Source organism: Sus scrofa, chromosome 5 (genome assembly GCF_000003025.6).
Source record: "Sus scrofa isolate TJ Tabasco breed Duroc chromosome 5, Sscrofa11.1, whole genome shotgun sequence".
In the NCBI taxonomy this organism is placed as follows: Eukaryota; Metazoa; Chordata; class Mammalia; order Artiodactyla; family Suidae; genus Sus; species Sus scrofa.
Window position 1 is genome coordinate 59,432,232 of NC_010447.5, and position 20,324 is coordinate 59,452,555.

The 20,324-nt window shown below is 45.3% G+C and overlaps 1 protein-coding gene across 4 annotated transcripts in view; it reads right to left on the reverse strand.

The window, feature by feature from the left end:
• The window catches only part of FAM234B (family with sequence similarity 234 member B), an 82,145-nt gene that overhangs the window by 21,324 nt on the left and 40,497 nt on the right, over nucleotides 1-20,324 (reverse strand). For all 4 annotated transcript variants that reach the window (XM_021091037.1, XM_021091036.1, XM_021091035.1 and 1 more), the window contains 2 exon segments: nucleotides 8,082-8,480; nucleotides 4,741-4,839 (listed from right to left, as the gene is read on the reverse strand). In XM_021091037.1, coding sequence (XP_020946696.1) covers nucleotides 4,741-4,839; nucleotides 8,082-8,480 — 498 coding nt within the window.

Consider the following 20,324-nt stretch of genomic DNA (forward strand, 5'->3'; position numbering starts at 1 on the left):
AGAGGCCAGGCAGCAACTCAGACCTGCACACTCAGCTCCCTTCTGGCAACAGACCTGCCCTATCCACTCAGTACATCCCTCACGCAAGATGAGATGCCGAGACCTCATCCAGGGCATCTCTGCGCACCTCCACTCTCTCAACACACTTGATTACGTGCCTTTCACCTCAGTCCTCGCTAAGTAGGGAAATCCTTAAGGCTCAAGCTTGTCACATTCATTTCTATACCCTTGGTGCTTTGCAAAGCGCCTCACACAGACTGCGGCCAACTGCTTTCTGAATAAAAGAAGCAAAATCAAGAATATGGAAAAGTAGTAGTTGAGAACCAAAAAAAAACCAGGACAGAAAGGTATGCTCAGAACATTGAGACTGATCTCGAATATGTGTAGACCCAGGAGTAAAGTACCCGAATTCTAATCATCACTAGCAAATGCTCCCTGAGAACAGGGAAAAAACACTTTAAAAAAACAAACCTGAAGAAATAGATAATAACGAGGCCCTACTGTAGAGCACAGGGAACTCTACTCAATATTCTGTAATAACCTATATGGGAAAAGAATCTGAAAAAGAATGGATATATGTATACATATAACTGATTCATTTTGTTGTACACCCGAAACTAACTCAACACTGAAAGTCAACCATACTCTAATAAAATTTAATTTTAAGAAAACTTAAAAATAAATAAAAAGTTAAAAATAAACCTGAAGGAGTTCCCTGGTAGCTCAGCAGGTTAAGGATCTGGTGTTATCATTACTGTGGTGCAGGTTCCATCCCTGGCCCTGGAATTTCTGCATGTCGCAGGTGCAGCCAAAAATAAAACAAAATAAAATAAACCTGAAGATTGCACTTTGTACTAATCAGGAGGTCTTCCTGGTCTAGCATTCTATGAAACAGGTGATCTGACCCGTCAGGAAAGAATACCTGGGCAAACAGAACACCTAGGTCCAAGGATAGCTGAGAAAGGATTACAGCAGCTCACTTCTTTTCTTTCTTTCTTTTTCTTTCTTTTTTTTTTTTTTTTGGCTTTTCAGAGCACATGGAGGTTTTTGCAGCACATGGAGGTTCCTGGGCTAGAGGTCAAATCGGAGCTACAGCTGCCGGCCTACACCACAGCCACAGCAGCGTGAAATCCAAGATGTGTCTGCAACCTACACCATAGCTCACAGCAATGCCGGATCCTTAACCCACTGAGCAAGGCCCAGGGATCGAACCTGCAACCTCATGGTTCCTAGTCAGATTTGCTTCCGCTGTGCCAGGAACTCCCAGCTCACTTCTTTAACAAACAACCCTTCACTAATTAACCTATCAGAATAATCATTTCCTCTCTTGCCAGTTTCACAGTTGATTTTAGGGCAGGGATGAAGCCCATCTCAAACACTTCTACTCTCCTCTTTCAGCAATCATTAATAAGGATAAGGAAATGTAGGTTTTGGAGCTTTATTCTACCTACTCCTCAGAACTGCTAATTAAAGACACAACCCAGGAGGAGCTCCTGTTGTGGCGGGAGGGGAAATGAATCTGACTAGGAACCATAAGGTTGCGGGTTCGAGCCCTGACCTCCCTCAGTGGGTTAAGGATCTGGGGTTTCCAAGAGCTGTGGTGTAGGTCGCAAACTCAGCTTGGATCCTACATTGCTGTGGCTGTGGCTGTGGCTGTGGCTGGCAGGTATAGCTCCAATTTGACCCCTAGCCTGGGAACCTCCATATACCACGGGTGTGGCCCTAAAAAAAAAGCAAGAGCAAAAAAAAGACACAACCTAGGAGTTCCAGCTGTGTCTCTGCAGTGCCAGGACACAGGTTCAATCCCCAGCATAGCACAGCGGGTTAAAGGACCCGATGTTGCCCCAGCTGTGTTGCAGGTCACAACTATGGCTCAGATCTGATCCCTGGCCTGAGAACGCCATATACCATGGAGCAGCCAAAAAAATTAATTAAAAAAAAAAAACACAATCTAAAAACAAGTAACAAACTGGCTTGCTCTTTCAGACCTCACTGCCAGAAACCGTGATTTATGTGACAAATCAAGGTGATACACATTGCCTCCGACACCTGCCAGGGATGCTGTGATTAACATGCTGCTGTCCTTCCTGCTTCATGACCTCACTAATTCCACATCAACTGCGTGACTCATCTTTTCCCAGGTGGTGATGGGTCATCCCCTCCCCACCAGACCATGACCCCTGGAGGCAGAGACCACACTCCTCTTGTTTAGCTCAGTAGAGACAGGTCAGCTGTGTGGAAGGCACTCGAGCCACAGTTGCTGGATGAACGAGCCAACGAACAAACAAGAAATGCATCCTCCTCATGGTCAGTGGCACAGATCTTTGAACCCTCTGGCTGGGATCATGGGCAGAGCGGTATGACATAAGAGTAGAGGACATGAAATGCAGAGGCTCCCAGCTGTACCATCTGGAGCCCAGCTCTAGCGTTTACCAGCTGTGGGACCTTGGACAAGCTCTCTAACCTCACTATGCCTCCCATTCCCCATCTGCGAACGGGGGGAATAATATTAGTCCACTTTATAGGGTTACATTGAGACATAAATTCATTCACAATATATTTTGTCCTGACAACAGGGCACAGCCCATACAAAGTACCATCTGTTAGCTCTCTTTATTTTTATTTATTTATTTATTTATTTTTGTCTTTTTGCCTTTTCTAGGGCTGCTTCCTGCGGTATATGGAGGTTCCCAGGCTAGGGGTCGAATCGGAGCTGTAGCCACCAGCCTACACCAGAGCCCCAGCAATGACGGATTTGAGCCATGTCTGCAACCTACACCACAGCTCATGGCAATGCCAGATCCTTAACCCACTGAGCAAGGCCAGGGATTGAACCCCCAACCTCATGGTTCCTAGTCGGATTCGTTAACCACTGCGCCACGACAGAAACTCCAAGCTCTCTTTATTTTTATAATCTACAACCAAATCAGTCTGGCCCCTATTATGTCCAAAATCATGGCATTGCCCTTATGCGTCCTGATATGTAGCAAATTGTGTAAAACATTAAATGGCTAAAAATAAAATCTCTAAATCTAAAAGTGGATGGGGGATATTTTCACTTTGAAGGCTAATGAATCATAGGTAGAAAAAAAGGGAATTAAGGATCAATCATATGAAAGTCAATTTCTAGGCCAGACGTTCTTTCCATAATCAAACCAATGCCCAAACTGATTCAACATATTGCACAAGCCCCAGAAAGGTATTTTTTTCTTCTGTTTTTTTTTTTTTTTTTTTTTTTTTTTTTTTGTGGGGGCCACCCTTGCGGCATATGGAAGTTCCCAGTCTAGGGGTGGATTCGGAGCTGTAGCTGCCAACCTACACCACAGCTCACAGCTCATGGCAACATGAGATCCTTAACCCACTGAGCAAGGAGGCCAGGGATCAAACCCGCATCCTCATGAACACTAGTCAGATTCTTAATCCACTGAGCTACGGCAGAAACTCCAAGAAAAGTATTTTTAATAACATCAGAGAGGCATGCAGCCTAGAATTCTCTATAACATACATAAACGTTTATTCCAAGGCCTGAATGATTAAAAAGTAGTTAGTAGGGCATCCTCAGCCTCAAACCAGAGTTCCTGTATCAGTTTCCACACTGCAGTTCAAAATCACTGTGATGGAGGCTGCAGGACAAACCCAAAGCCCCCATGTACCCAGACTGAAAATGCGACCTTTTTTTTTACAGTTAACTTGTATCAGCAAGGATCCCAGAAACAGCTCAATCAATTGGGGTAAGTTGTGGAGGTTTAAATAAAGAGATTGTTTCCAGGAGTTCCCGCCATGGCACAGTGGGTTAAGAACCCAACTGCAGCGGCTCAGGTTACTGCAGAGGTGTGGGTTCGATCCCGTCCTGGCTCAGTAGGTTAAAGTATCCAAAGTTGCTGCAGCTGCAGCCTGGATTCAATCCCTGGCCCAGGAACTTCCATATGCCACAGATGTAGCGACAAAATTAAAAAAAAAAAAAGAGAGAGAGAGAGAGAGATTGTTTCCAAAGATATGGTCTGTATGTAGAGAAACCACAAGAGATAGAATGGCCTCTGAGAACTGTTACCACTCCCAGGTCCAAAGAGACAGGGGGGAGGTGATTCGTGGAATCCAGAAAAAGAAATTCCTATAAGAGGACCCCCTTGAGAGAGGCTGTGACCTCTGATCAAGGATGTAGCCAGCCTGAGGTGTCCCAGCGAGGGGAGAACCAGGGGAGTAAGTACCCCCAGATCACTCTCTGCCTCTCCTCCAGCTTCTGGCCTATGCTCCCCAATGGCCAAACCCAGGCCGGGGAACCTGCCAATATAATGCACACAGGTCAGCCTCCCATCCTGCAGGGAGCAGAGCAGGCTGGAGAGCAAAGATAGGGGAATAAAGAGACGAGTTTACCCGAACAGGTTTTACATGTGTAAAGATATGTTAGAACATGAGCAGGAGTTCCCATTGTGGCTCAGCAGTAATGAACCCAACTAGAAACTATGAGGATGCGGGTTTGAACCCTGGCCTCACTCAGTGGGTTAAGGATCCAGCATGGCCATGAGTTGTGTAGGTTGAAGACATGGCTCAGAACGGGCATGGCTGTGGCTGTGGCTGTGGCCGGCAGCTGTAGCTCCGATTCGACCCCTAGCCTGGGAACCTCCATATGCCACTGGTGTGGCCCTAAAAAACAAACAAAGAAAGAAAGAAAAGAAAGGAGCAAAAGCTTTCTGCCAGCAGTGGGAAGGTAGACACCAGCCTCCAAAAGACCCCTCTTACCGGCTGTGCTCCCGTTCCTCAGTGTCACGAAGGAGAGCAGCACGTCACGCAGGCCATCTCCATTCACATCAGCCAGTTCCAGTGGATTCAGGTCCCCTCCTGACAGACACAGAAACACAGAGTCCTCAGCAAGGTACACGGACCAGCTCTCTGCCCCAGGCTGGAAATGTTCCATAAAAGCCAGGCAGACTTCTGGCTCCTGGATAAGATACCCAGACCCAGTTCTGCCCATGCCTCTCACTAAATACAGCTAGAATCCCTGGGCATGGAGCATAAAGCAAACATAAGAAATGAGCAGACTTGGGAAGGTGGAGAGAAGGCAGACCAGCCGGGGACCCAAGGAAGAAGAAGCTGATGGCTCCCCTGGGTTTTCTTTGGCCTCTTGTATCCCAGACATGGTGCTGTAGAAGCTGGCAACCCAGACATGCTGAGAGGGACACGGAGAAGGCCTCCAAAAAGCTGGCTCCCTAGCGAAGGACAGCAAAGGCACAGCCTAGCAAGACAGCAAAGTTTTCTTGCTTTCTTGTTTGTCTGTTTGTTTTTTAGGGCTGCGCCCATGGCATATGGAAGTTCCCATGCTAGGGGCTGAATTAGAGCTGCAACTGCTGGCCTGCACCACAGCCACAGCAACACCAGATCTGAATGTGTCTGTGACCTATGCCACAGCCTGCGGCAACGCTGGATCCTTAACCCACTGAGTGAGTCGGGTTCATTACTACTGAGCCATAACAGGAACTCCCAGAAAAGTTTTCAACAGTAACTGCTCTACTCCAACCAACACTTACAGACAAAACTGTGGTCCCACCTAGCCCTATGGCCAAGGCCAAGTGGAAATGCTTGCCTGGCTATAACAATGCATCCCTCACCCTCGCCCCTCCAAGGTCATGTCAGAGAAAGCTGGGTGGGGAGGCTGGACTCCCATCTCTGCCTGGATGCACCAAAGCCTCCACACACTAGGGAAGCCTACAGCTCTACCCCCACTAAGCATTAACAGGGCAGCCCCCATCCCTGAGGTCAGTAGAGGCCTAAAGGGAGCCCGGACTTGTATTTCTACCTGGCAGTGACAGGCAGGTACTGTCACCCCTTCCACACCCCTAAACAGTGTGGAATCAGAGGATGCCTGCCAAATTTGGAGAGAACTCACCCGTGGCTAGTGGATGTGTAAACTGGTACAATCACTATGGAAAATAATATAAACTCCTAGGACGGACTGTGCACATACCCTGTAACCTAGCAATTTCAGTCCCGGGCTTGTGCCCTAGAGAAATTCTTATATATCCCATCAGGAAACACGTACAAGAATCTTCTTGGCAGCATTACTTAAGTTTTAAAAAATGGGAGCCACCTAAGTGCTCATCAATGGTAAAATGAATCAATAAATCTTGGGATATTCCTATCATGGAAAAGGAATAAACTCCAGTGATAGCACAGTGATATGGATAAACCTCAAATATAATTTTTAAATGTGCAAAATAAAGCAAGTTGCAGAAGACCGTGTGACTATATTTATATATTTATATATATGAACTTCTGCATGACACAGTGGGACCAAAAAAAAAAAGGAAAAATATGTGCTCTACAACTTAAGTGCACATCAACAGATGAATGGATAAAGATGTGGTACTTACATACAGTGGAGCCATAAAAAAGAATGAAATTTTGACATTTGCAGCAACATGGATGGACTTGGAGGGCATTATGCTAAGTGAAATAGGTCAGACAGAGAAAGACAAATACTGTTATGATAGTGGTTGTATGTGGAATCTAAAAAAATACAACAGAAGTTCCTGTTGTGGTGCAGGAGAAAGGATCTGACTAGGAACCATGAGGTTGCGAGTTCGATCTCCGGCCTGGCTCAGTGGGTTAAGGATCCAGCGTTACCATGAGCTGTGGTGTAGGCCGGCAGCTGTAGCTCTGATTGGACCCCTAGCCTTGGAACCTCCATATGCCACACGTGTGGCCCTAAAAAGCAAAAAATAAATAAATACAAAAAAAAATACAACAAACTAGTGAATATAATAATAATAATCATAAAAAAGCAGACTTAGATGCAGACTTAGATTCAGCGAACAAACTAGTGATTACCAGTATGGGAGGGAGGCAGGGAGGGGCAGTATTGAGGTGAGGAACTAAAAATGGGGTTATTACGGGATTACATGAAATCACATCTGTAAAACTTTTTAAAACTATAAAGCACTGTGTAAAATTTTAAAAATCTTTCATTCGATAAGAAAGTAAAGGGGTACTCCCATTGTGGCTCACAAACCTAATTGGTATGCGTGAGGATGAGGGTCCGATCCCCGGACCCGCTCAGTGGGTTAACGATCCAGTGTTGCCTTGAGCTGTGGTGTAGGCTGCAGACATGGCTCGGATCCTGTGTTACTGTGGCTGTGGTGCAGGCTGGCAGGTGCAGCTCAGATTCAGCCCCTAACCTGGGAACCGCCATGTGCCAAGTGCATGGCCCTAAAAAAAAAAAATTTTTTTTAAAGTAAAGAAAAATAAAAAATAAAGAAACTTGCTCCAAAATGAGTCAAAATAGTCAGAATTACTTGGGTAGCACCATCTCAACTGTTAGGAGCAAGAAAGAAAATTTGCTACAAGGAAGTGACTCTCTTTTCCTTGGAAAGAAATGATTTGATAAACAACAAAGTCCTACTGTACGGCATAGGGAACTATATTCAATATCCTATAATAAATCGGGATAGAAACGAGTATGTATATAGAGGTATGGCTGAATCACATTGCTCAACACCAGAAATTAATACAACATTGTAAATCAACTATACTTCAATTTTAAAAAAGAAAAGAAAAAAGAAATTAAAAAAAAAAGAAATTTGAACATTCAATTTAGGCCAGTCTTCTAAGATCAATGAACACCCAATGGCCCTGGCCAGGACTGGAGCCTTAGTTTTCTCCATAAGTCGCCCTTTCCACAGCTTTGTCCTCCCCTGATCCAACACTGGCTGCACAGCAGGAGCCCAGCAAACCATTGCTGTTGTGTGTTTTGTTTTTGTTTTGGGGCAAAGCACAGAATCCTAACCGCTCGACGACCAGGGAACTCCCCAAACCAGTGTTCTGTCCTCGGTGGTCTAATTATGACCTTCGCCAGTGGACACACGTAGCAGCCATCTCCCCAGTTTTGGAGCCGTACTGATCCATCTTTCCGTCTTATTTCAAATCTTAACCTCCTCACCACCTCCACACAGGGGGAGAAGTGCTAGATGACACACACATGCGTTCGTAAAGACCTGGAGGAAGCCTTCGGGATCATCAGCAGCTTTCTGGAACTACCCGCAACCGTGAAGGTATACAGACTTAGAGCTGGAAACCCTGCAGCTCACCTCCCTGGGGGCCCAAGCGGCGGCTCCACGTGCTGTGCAGGTCCCGAGGGGGACAGGGGATCAGGAAGGCACACACGAGCACCAGGACGGTGGAGACCACCAGCATCAGCAGAAAGACCGACGTGCGCACATAGGATGCCATGGAAGATGCCGCCTTCTGCTCCAGGCCCCCCAGGGGCTCCAAGGGGTAGCCCTCCGTGGTGACCTCTGAGAGATGCGGCTTGGCAGACCCTGCGGGCTCGGCGTCCGAGTCGGGCTCCGGGGCTTCTCCCAGGGGACTCTGGCCATTTTTGACCCCCCCGTTCTTCTGCTGCAGGTTAAGCACGAGGTCATCTTCACTCTCGTCGCTGTCGGCCTGCGTGAGGGGGTCATACTCCCCCAGGTCCGGGCTCTTCTTCCCTGAAAAGACAGAAGGCCAGACAGTCCAGGAGCACTGGGAAAGTGGAACCCTCAGTAAACACAGGGCAGCTGTAGACACCAAGGAGAAGCCAGAGAACAGAGCAGGACCTTGGAGGGTCTATAAAACAGATGCCCGAGGATGGGGGGGGGGGGGGGTAGGGCACAAGGATGGGGAGAAAAAAAAAAATCACACTGTTCTAGAATGATTGCTTTCAGGAGTTCAAGAAAACTGGAAACGAAACAGAGAAAGTGGCAAATTTCAAACACCGTTCAGTTCAAAAGAAATAAACCCTGGAGTTCCTGGTGTGGCTCAGTTAGGAACCGGACTAATATCCATGAGGATGGGGGTTGGATCCCTGGCCTTGCTCACTAGGTTAAGGATTTGGCGTTACTGGGAGCTGTGGTGTAGGTCAGACGCGGCTTGGATCCTGAGTCACTGTGACTATGGTGTAGGCCAGCAGCTGCAGTTTCAATTCAACCCCTAGCCTGAGAACTTCCATATACTGCAGATGTGGCCCTAAAAGAAAAAAAAAAAAAAAGAAAGAAAGAAAAGAAAGGAAAAGAGCCTCTCTTAATTCATTTGACTCTCACTAATGAAAAAGACCGGGGCTTGTCCATCAACCTCCTAAATGCCTAATATGCATATTTCCTCTGGTGTTCTTAGATGGGCCATGTTCCAATCTTGCCTATGACTTCCCTAAACCTTTAGAACAATAGTTCTCTGTACACCGCTCCTCAAAGCCCAATCTTTGCAACTTCCCAGTTGTTCCTATGGAAACTACAGAGAAAATCAAACACTGAAGGTCATCTGGAGATGTCCGACTGACACCTTACTTCTGAGAACTTCCTGTGAGTCTAATGCCCTTTTAGTACATGTGTCAGTTAACGGAGTGACCTCGAAAATTGCTATTCTGAGCCTGCATTCTGGGAGGGGTGGGGTCCAGCTGTAATGTGGAGGGGGAGGACTTGTCTGAAGGCTGGTTGACACAGCAAAGCCCCCTGACTTTATTTAGATGGTATCTTTGCTATGGTGGCAGGAGGTGGACACTTCAGGGGAGGCTTAAGCCCACCTCCTCCCAAGCTCCTCCTGGTCCTCATTGCCAGCGAGTGGATGAGTTTCAGGCTTTGTTTCAGGCGTCAGACCAACAAAAAGTTTCTGGTTTGGGAAATTACCTGGTAAGCTATTGCTATTGTAAACTCCATTGTTAAATCTTCTGCTAAGAAGAAATATTAAAAAGAAAGTACAGGAGTTCCCGTCGTGGCGCAGTGGTTAACGAATCCAACTAGGAACCATGAGGTTGCGGGTTCGGTCCCTGCCCTTGCTCAGTGGGTTAACAATCCGGCGTTGCCGTGAGCTGTGGTGTAGGTTGCAGACGCGGCTCGGATCCCGCGTTGCTGTGGCTCTGGCGTAGGCCGGTGGCTACAGCTCCGATTCAACCCCTAGCCTGGGAATCTCCATATGCCGCGGGAGCGGCCCAAGAAATAGCAACAACAACAACAACAAAAGATTAAAAAAAAAAAAAAAAAGAAAGAAAGAAAGAAAGCACAACCCAGCTAATTGGTTTTTTTGGTTTGTGTGTTTATTTGTTTGGGTTTTTTCGGGTGTGTGTTCAGCATATAACATAGAACTTCCCCGGGCCAGGGACTGAACCTGCGCCACAGCAGTGACCGTGCTGGATCCTTAACTGGCTGAGCCACTAGGGAACATCAACCCAGCTAATTAAAAAGAATTCCTTGGAGTTCCCGTTGTGGCGCAGTGGTTAACGAATCCGACTAGGAACCATGAGGTTGCGGGTTCGGTCCCTGGCCTTGCTCAGTGGGTTAACAATCCAGCGTTGCCGCGAGCTGTGGTGTAGGTTGCAGACGTGGCTCGGATCCCGAGTTGCTGTGGCCCTGGCGTAGGCCGGTGGCTACAGCTCCGATTCAACCCCTAGCCTGGGAACCTCCATATGCCGCAGGAGCGGCCCAAGAAATAGCAAAAAGACAAAAAAAAAAAGAATTCCTGAGGTTCTTCTCTGTCTCTGGTCACTTTGATCTTGGTGACGTCACTTCATTTTGACCAATAAATATTGAATTTGATTTTTCAAGGTACAGATTATAAGATAATAAACCAGTTATTAGGAATTTAATGCAAAATAGTATTTTCAGGATATGTTATATAGTCAAGATAGGTTCAAGCTAATTCCTATAATTTATCTATTTACTCTATGAACCAAATTGTTTTATTAATCAGGGCCCATCATTCCCTATCCATCCCAGATGACTTTATAATAATTTACAAATTGATCCAAAGGTTATTGTTATAATGTTAACTCTAATAATTTTTAACTTTTTTTAAAATTAAAAGAATATACCTGACAGAATTTATTTAATGTGCTACATACATACAATATTATCCAGCCTTAAAAAAGTAAGAAAATTCTGGGAGTTCCCAGGTGGCCTAGTAGCTAAGGATTCAGCATTGTCATTGCTGTGGATCCAGTCACTGCTATGGCGTGGGTTCAACTCCTGGCCTGGAAGTTTTTGTATGCTTCAGATGCAGGCCCCCCCCCCAAAAAAAGGTAAGGAAATTCTGACACATGCTATAAAGGACACAGATGAATCTTGAGGACATTACGCTAAGTGAAATAAGCCAGTCATCAAAAGACCAACACTGCCAATACTGTCTGATTCCACTTACGTGTGGTCACATTCACAGAAACAGAAAGTAGAACGGTGGTTTCCAGGACCTGAGGGAGAGGTACGAGGGGGTTGTTTTCTAACGGGAATAGAGTTTCAGCTTCGAAAGATGAAAAACTTCTGCAGCTTGGTTATACAATACAAGAACTCTCTTTTTTGTGGGGGGGGGGGGGGCAGCCCTGCAGCATATGGAGTTCCCCGACCAGGGATCAGATCCAAGCCACAGTTGCAACCTACTTTGCAGCTGCGACAAGGCCAGATCCTTTAACCCACTGCACCGTGGCCGGGGATGGAATCTGAGTCCTGGCGCTGCTGAGAGACCACCGATCCCACTGTGCCACAGCAGGAACTCCAGTGGGGATGGGAATATTCTTAATGAGACTATACAAGAAAGTGGGAACAATGCTAAATTTTTATTATGTGTATTTTATCACAATTTAAAAAATTTCAAAGTAAAAAAAAAGAAAAAGAATACATCTGACAAAGAGGAAAACATACACAGTAGCCCCAAATCACAGCATTGGGGGAGACTCTGAAGTGATTCCCCTCCACACCTATTCCAAACTGGCGCCTCCTCACCACTGCCTACCAAGCACCCTCAGCATTCCCTGGACAGAGTAAGAAGTAGGGAATTCACTATTCCCATTCAGGAAGCAGTGTCTCATATGAGTCAAGACCCTATTTCTGCGCATTTGCCAACTACCTGCTCTAGTTTTAATTTCTGGGACCTCCTCACACGTTCTTCATACCTGACGATACCAATCATAAGAAACATAAGATATGGTATTTACAAGCTCAGGTCTTTCCAATAAGAAACCTGAGGTCAAACCTTGGCTCTATCTCGCATTAATTGTGACCTCGATTAAATTTTCTAACTTGAGTAACCTCAATGTCCCTGTCTATGAAATGGAATAATTCTTATTCCTACTTCTTAGGACTGTCGTGGGGATTAAGATAACATAGGCATGGTTCTCAGTGCTGGCTGAGAGTCACACTCAATAAGTTTCAGTTTCAGAGTTCCCATCGTGGCTCAGTGGTTAACGAATCTGACTAGAAACCATGAGGTTGTGGGTTCGATCCCTGGCCTTGCTCAGTGGGTTAAGGATCCGGCATTACCAGTGAGCTGTGGTGTAGGTCGCAGACGAGGCTCGGATCCCGCGTTGCTGTGGCTCTGGCGTAGGCCTATGGCTGCACTATGATTAGACCCCTAGCCTGGGAACCTCCACATGCTGCGGGAGCGGCCCTAGAAATGGCAAAAAGACAAAAAAAAAAATAGTAAGTTTCAGTTTCTCTTATTATTGTTGACCTTATATGGTCCCAGTGCCCTCACCCAATCTTCTCATCCCCAGGTTAAATACCTCTACCTCTTCCAAACCACTATTGAAGAAGCGTTGTTCCAAGTGTCCTTGGCATGCCGGCCACTCAACCCTGGACATCATGTGATGGGTCCGTACTCTTCAAAGGCTGGTTCCCAGATCTGAATACAGTCTCTGGGGTGCCGTCTGTCCAGGGCAGGGGATGGCAGACCTGTGTCCTCTAAAGTCGGAAACTACACTACAGTTCAACTCCCAGCACCATGCCAGCTTTCTTGGGAGTCATCTCAAACAACTGATTCAACTAAAACTCCCAAGAAAGTTCTACACACACTTCAAGTCATCCCATAATTGTATAATTTTTAGCATCGAGGGAAAAGCTTAACATGGACACTTACTGAATTCAATCTATAAGTCAGTTTCCAGCTTGCAACAAACACAGCCTAAAACAGCACGTTGGCCAAACTGAAATCGTTACTAAAATACTGGTTACCCAAACCCTTGAAAGGAAAGGCATTTTTATTCTATGATATACTAGCAGAGACAGGAAGAGAACTGGACTGCGGATGCTACGGAAACTTGTAAATGCTTTCATAAATCTATAAAAATAAGCTGCAAGCGTTCTTTGAAAAGCAAAGTTGCTGTTGAACTGGTTCCTCTAAAAAAAGATTATGTGCGTCTAGTTAATGTTGGCAGAGGAAGGCCTTTCTGTCAGTCTCTTTCTAAAACGAGGGCAGGGTGGGGGAGAGAAAAAGAAATAAAAATAGGGGGGGAAGAAAAAAGGAAACAGCCACATTCCCAAACTATGATTTATGAAAAATCATTGCCAAGTGCAGTGAAACGTGTATCCCGTTGAGGAAGCACCGTAAGAACAGGCACAGATATCTCTGGTCTCCAGCACAGAGCAGAGTTCACAGAACTGATCTGATGATAACACGGATGACAAAGGGAAATGCACTGAGAGCCTCCTATGCCAGGCACTGGTCCGAGCACTCCCCTGTATTAACTCATTTAATCCTCGCAACAACTCTAGGAGGGAGGGAGGTATCATCATCTCCATTTTATCAACAAGAAGATGAAAACACAGAGAGGTAAGCTGCCTAAGATCACAGAACTAACGCAAAGAGCCAGGATTCAACCTCAGGCAATTTGATCACTGAGTCCACCGTCCTAACCAATCAATCATGCCACCTCTTTTGTTCCACGGATACATAGCAAACCAGGAATCTTGTGCTTGGAAGGACAAAGTTTGGGTCCCTGTGAGCCCCACTCAACATCACAGAATCAAAGGCAATGTAAGACTGAAAGAAGGGTCCTGCATTGTCACTGCTATGGCTCAGGTTCAATCACCGGTCGAGGGAAATTTCACATGCCTCAGGTGCAGCCGAAAATAAAAATAGATAAAAAGTACATTGACGTTTCAAAAAAAAACGACTGAAGGGAGTTCCCATCATGGCACAGCGGAAACAAATCCAACTAAGAACCATGAGGTTGCGGGTTCAATCCCTGGCCTCGCACAGTGGGTTGAGGATCTAGCGTTGCTGTGAGCTATGGTGTAGATAGCCGACGCAGCTCAGATCTGGCGTTGGTGTGGCTGTGGCCTAGGCTGGCAGCTGTAGCTTCGATTCGACCCCTAACCTGGGAACCTCCATACGCCGCTGGTGAGGCCCTAAAAGGACAAAAGACAAAAGACAAAAAAAAAAAAAAAAAAAAAAGCCTGAAGGAGAAAAGGCACCAGCTTTTCTCTTTACCAAGAAGCAGGCTGGCAGCACGGCAGGTTAGATAAGGCCCAGAAGCACTGACAGTTCTCAAAAGGTGGATTTTTTAGACAGTGTGGGTCCTATCAGGAGACAGAAACCAGACCGTAATTCAAAGAGGACAGTTTAATATAAAGAATTATCTAACAGTGACAGGAGAGTAAATATAAATCTGGGAAGAAAAATCTAAAAGGTATCCTAAGACGCAGAGATTGTATCCCAAGTAAGGACAACCTTGGTTCCTTTAAAGGATCCAGACCTACTCTCACAAATCAGGCAACAGAAATGTATGTGGGAGTTCCCGTCATGGAGCAGTGGTTAACGAATCCGACTAGGAACCATGAGGTTGCAGGTTCGGTCCCTGGCCTTGCTCAGTGGGTTAACGATCCGGCGTTGCCATGAGCTATGGTGTAGGTTGCAGACGCAGCTCGGATCCCGAGTTGCTGTGGCTGTGGTGTAGGCTGGCGGCTACAGCTCCGATTCGACCCCTAGCCTGGGAACCTCCATATGCCACGGGAGTGGCCCAAAGAAATAGCAAAAAGCCAAAAAGCCAAAAAAAAAAAAAAAGAGAAAGAAAGAAATGTATGTGGATGGAGCTCAGGGGTAATAAATTGATAACTGGCACAAGAAACAAAGAGGGGAAAAGACCAAATCAGCACTCTAAGGCCTGTGACAAACACCAGCCAGGAAAGAAACTTCCAGAAAGGAAGAGCTGGTGGGAAAGGAATCTGAGTTGACAGCGCTGATGAGATCCCAGAACTGACTGGTTAGCGTCAGCCAAGAGCTGGCTGTAAAGCAACCGTCCATTTAAATATGAATAAAAATCAGAATGGAGCTAGCATTAGTACTCAGTCCACAAGATACCGCCAAGTTCTACAAACATTCAAGAAAGAAATTACAAAACACGGCAAACAAAATCAGCTACAGAACCAATGCTGGACATACTATGCCATGAAATAGAAGAAATAAGGAACAGATACTTCCCCCTGGGATCCACGAAATTCAAGAAATAGCCTTCTCTGAAATACGGGCTCATAGGAAAAATACAATATTTCTAAGAAGAAATGACAATCCACTGAAGAAGATGAAACATAAACAAGGGGGGGGCAGGAAAACCATGGAAGAAAATAATAACACAATTTTTAAGAAAAGATAAAAGGTGCACGAGGTGCAGCGGAAACGAATCCGACTAGGAACCGAGCAGTTGCAGGTTCGATCCTTGGCCTCGCTCGGTGGGTTAAGAATCCGGTGTTGCTATGAGCTGTGGTGTGGGTTGCAGACGTGGCTCGGATCTGGCGTGGCTGTGGCTGTGGCTGTGGCTGGTGGTTACAGCTCCAATTAGACCCCTAGCCTGGGAACTTCCATATGCCGAGGGTGCAGCCCTAAAAAGACAAAAAGACAAAAAAAAAAAAAAAAAAAAGAAAGAAAAGAAAAGAAAAGAAAAGAAAAAAGGTATCCTTATTGAGATCAGCAAAAAGAACAGACATGGTTGAAAACAGTGTCAATGTTGTAAAGGATAAACAGCATCGAGCTGGATGAAGTGGAGGTAACAACTATGGCTGGCGGTTGGTTTTGAGCCTCTTTTACTGTCTGTGTCAGTACATCGCCATGGCAACTCCTCGAGGTAGACATGTTATTATCTCCATTTTAAAGATGAGGAAACGGGAAAACGGACATTTGGAAGTTTAAGTAACTGGTTAAACAGCAAGTTAAGTGACAGTACAAGGATTCAAATCCAGGCAGTCTGGCTTGATGTCTGTACTGACCATCTCTGTGCGTCCCAAGGAAAAGATCAAGGCTTTTTTTAAAAGGATGAGAAAGAAACAGATGGATATAAAGACCAAAAGTAATCCAATATTTGCATAACTGCAGAAGAGAACAGAAGAGAAAACGGAATCAAAAATGACATTTAGGAGTTCCCATTGTGGCTCAATGGTTAACGAATCCAATTAGGAACCATAAGGTTGCGGGTCTGATCCCTGGCCTTGCTCAGTGGGTTAAGGATCCAGCATTGCTGTGAGCTGCGGTGTAGTTCACAGACGCGGCTCGGATCTCGTGTTGCTGTGGCTCTGGCGTAGGCTGGCAGCAACAGCTCTGATTAGACCCCTAGCCTGGGAACCTCCATATGGTGCAGGTGTGGCCCTAGAAAAGACAAAAAAAAAAAAAAGACTGAAAAAAGACATTTAAAAGATATGCCGAGGAGTTCCCATTGTGGTGCAGCAGAAACCAATCCCACTAGTATCCATGAGGATGTGGGTTTGACCCCCAGTCTCGTTCAGTGGGTCAGGGATCTGGCGTTGCTGTGTGAGCTGTATTGTAGGTCAGAGACGTGGCTCAGATTCCTCATTGCTGTGGCTGTGGCATAAGCTGGCATCTACAGCTCTGATTAGACTCCTAGCCTGGGAACTTCCATATGCTGTGAGTACAGCCCTTAAAAAAAAAAAAAAAAAAAAAAAGGCAAAAAGGTCCCTACAATCAAGCAAGACCTAAACCTGCAGAATATAAGGTCCATGGAGTCCCAAGAAAATCTGACACAGAATAGTCAATACGGAAATACATCCTAGCAAAGGCACTGAACTTCAAGGACAGGGGAAGAATCGTATGAGCCGCCAGGCCAAGGGAAGAAGAATCAAGTCACTAATAATGGGAGCAAAAATCAGGCTGCCTTCCCCACAGTAACTAAATGACAGTTCGGCATTATGGAAAAACCAGAAGTTCCTGCTGTGGCTCAGTGAAAACAAACCCGACTAGTATCCATGATAGGATACTAGGCTGGTTCAATCCCTGGCCTCGCTCTGTGGGCTGAGTGTCCAGTGTGGCCATGAGCTGTGGTGTGTGTTGCAGACGTGACTCAGATCCTATGTTGCTATGGCTGTGGTGTAGGCCAGCAGCTGTAGCTCCAATTCGACTCCTAGCCTGGGAACTTCCATATGTTGCAGGGGTGGCCATAAAAAGCAAAAAATAAAAATAACAGAAGTAAAAACCTTCAGAGAAAGAAGATGGGCCTACAAAGTCCAAGAATTGACCCAGACCCAACATTTCTGCAATATCAAGGCAAGCGAGCAAGAACACAGGGCCTCTCACAGTCCTTCTTTAAGGGATCACAGACCATTCAGACCAGTCCTTATCCAAACTCTTGAAAAAGGTAAATATTGACTTTTACATTACGAATGTATATTTTCCCAAATACTTCGAAGACAAACCTCAGCTTAATTGTTACAGACCGCAAGTTTTAATTAGAGAAGTCCTAAGCAAATATTTTTTTCTGTCTATTTACAGAAAGAGTGGAATGTAAAGTACAGCAACCTGCCTAAAGTCATACGCTGAGGAGTAGATATCAAATCCATGCTTCAAGGCCCAGGGAATTTTACCACCCTCTTTCCTGCTGAATGCAGCCACCGCCCACATTTTTGGTCAAAGAAAGGTTTTCAAAGAATAAGGAAAGGGCACTGATTTCTGAATATAATCAGAATATCATTGTCCATATAAACAAGCCTTCCACAGCTGTCACTCTTCCCCCTGGGAAGACTAGGATTTGGGTTAAACGGTACCGAGGAAAACATCAATAGGAAAGAGCTGCAACTCTGCCGTCTCCAAATGTTTTCAGGAAAATACACTATGGCATCTACTTTCTATGACATGCGCTATGCTGTAGACTATCCTATACACGCTACGGCAACCAAAGGTACATAATTCTTGCCATGAATTATAGTTTATCCAGGGGCACAGAATCATTCTCACTTACACATAGTAAAACAAACCATTACAATAACACTGCGCTTGGATAGTCCCTTCAGTGTTTGACCTTTAAACTTTTAAAGAGACTAAAAATACATATATTCTTAAGAGATAAGTCATCCCTCAAGCCGCTTTATGATCGTCACATTGCCCTTCTGTCACTAATTAACCTCCCTCTATGAGTGCGGGCCAAACATCCGTCCATCTGGAGCTTGGTAGCGGGGTATAACACTGAAAGACACCCCCAGCAACCCTTCTTTCTTCACCAGGTTGATGGATGTCTGTCATGAGCACACTATTATGTCTGGGCTTCCTACAGGTACCACCTTCGTAAATGATCACAGTGCTAATAATGATGACAATAAGGACTTGACACTTACTGAATGATTAACATGTGTCAAAGGTCAACATAAGGACATCCATCTCTCTCTCTCTTTTTTTTTTTTTTTTGTCTTTTTGCCATTTCTTGGGCCGCTCCTGCAGCATATGGAGGTTCCCAGGCTAGGGGTTGAATAGGAGCTGTAGCCGCCGGCCTACACCAGAGCCACAGCAATGAGGGATCCAAGCCAAGTCTGGGACCTACACCACAGCTCTCGGCAACACCAGATCCTTAACCCGCTGAGCAAGGCCAGGGATCGAACCCGAAACCTCATGGTTCCTAGTCAGATTCGTTAACCACTGCGCCACAACAGGAACTCCCATCCATCTCTTTCATTATACAAAATAACCCTACTGTGTGGCATAGAGTGAATGTTCCAAAACATTATTATCTATGAAGAAACCAGCTTAAAGAGAATATGTAAACTAGGGAGTTCGAATCGTGGCTCAGTGGAAACAAATCTAACATCCATGGGGATGCAGGTTCAATCCCTGGCCTTGCTCAGTGGGTTAAGGATCCCGGTGTTGCTGTGAGCTGTGGTGTAGGTTGCAGACACAGCTCGGATCTGGTGTTGCTGTGGCTGTGGCATAGGCTAGCAGCTACAGCTCCGATAAGACCCCTAGCCTGGGAACTTCCATATGCCACAGGTGTCCCCCTAAAAAAGACCAAAAAAAGAGAGAGAGAGAGAGAGAGAGAGAATAAGTAGCTAATCTGATAGAAAGTAGGTTTAACCCAAGTCTGTTTCATACTCTTCGTCACCATTCTATTTTACTTCCTTACACATAAAAATAGTGAGGATGTCATTACGGTGATCATTTTGCAATATCTACAACTATCAAGTCATTAGGTTGTGCACCTGAAACTAATACAATGTTACCTCAATTATACCTCAATTTAAAAAAAGAAAAAAGGGAGGGTGTTACGTAAGGTAACATGATACAGCAGCGCAAACAGGCTAGCAGCCTCACAAAGCCAATTACAGGGTATCCAAAAAGAGCTGTAAGAAAGCAACTTCTACCTTATACAAAAGCTAAAAATTGTATTTGGGGTGGAGGGAGAAAAGCAAAAGCACAAGCAAAAAAAACCGACAACAACCCCCCCCCAAAAAAAACACCCCACATCATATAAAAGAACACATGGCCTTTGTATGGGGCCTAAAAGTATCAAATGGCCTTTATCCAGGCCTAAAAGTATCAAACGCACCAGGGTGCTCAGGGCTGTGTCCAAACAAGACCAGACCAAGACAGGCCATGCTTCTCTGCCCTGTCAGCTGACAGAGTTACTGCAACTGAATGAATACTCCGGGAGTAATAATGCCAAAGCCTCAGCATGCAAAAGAGCTCAAGAATTTTAAAAGCAAGGGTTGATTTGTTGTTGTTGTTTGTTTGTTTGTTGCATTCCCTGGGAATAGCAAATACCCATGCTGGGTGGGTGGGGGTGATAAGGAAGGAGCAAGGAATCTCAAGGAAAAAAATAAATTAATTAAGCTAAATATGCCTGACATGTCATCCCCTTGGGAGGTTATCATCGTAAACTTTAAGATTACACAAGGCAACTCTCTTCAAAGTTATTCCTGCAGGTAAAGGGATATGTCCCCTACTTCATTCCAATGTTACATATGCTTTCCAAGATAGATAATATCAACAGTCCTGTTATTCTAATGAGCCCATGTGGAAAGTGTCTGAAGTCATGAAATCTGGACACAGAAATGCAAACTCATATTTAACCCAGTGTCATACGTGACACAGATGTAGCAGACTGGAAGCTCCTTTAAAACAAGGACCCTGTAATTCCCCTGCAGCCTTATGCTGGATACCAGCCAGACACCCAACTAGCCCTTTCTAACTATGCCTGAAAGCAGCTGCTTTTCCCATTCATACCTTAAGTTTATCAGCCAATGAATGTTTACAGCTTAGTATTTAAAATTTATTTAGGTAAAACCATAATTTAAAAAAAAAAAGTCTTAGCATCTAACATT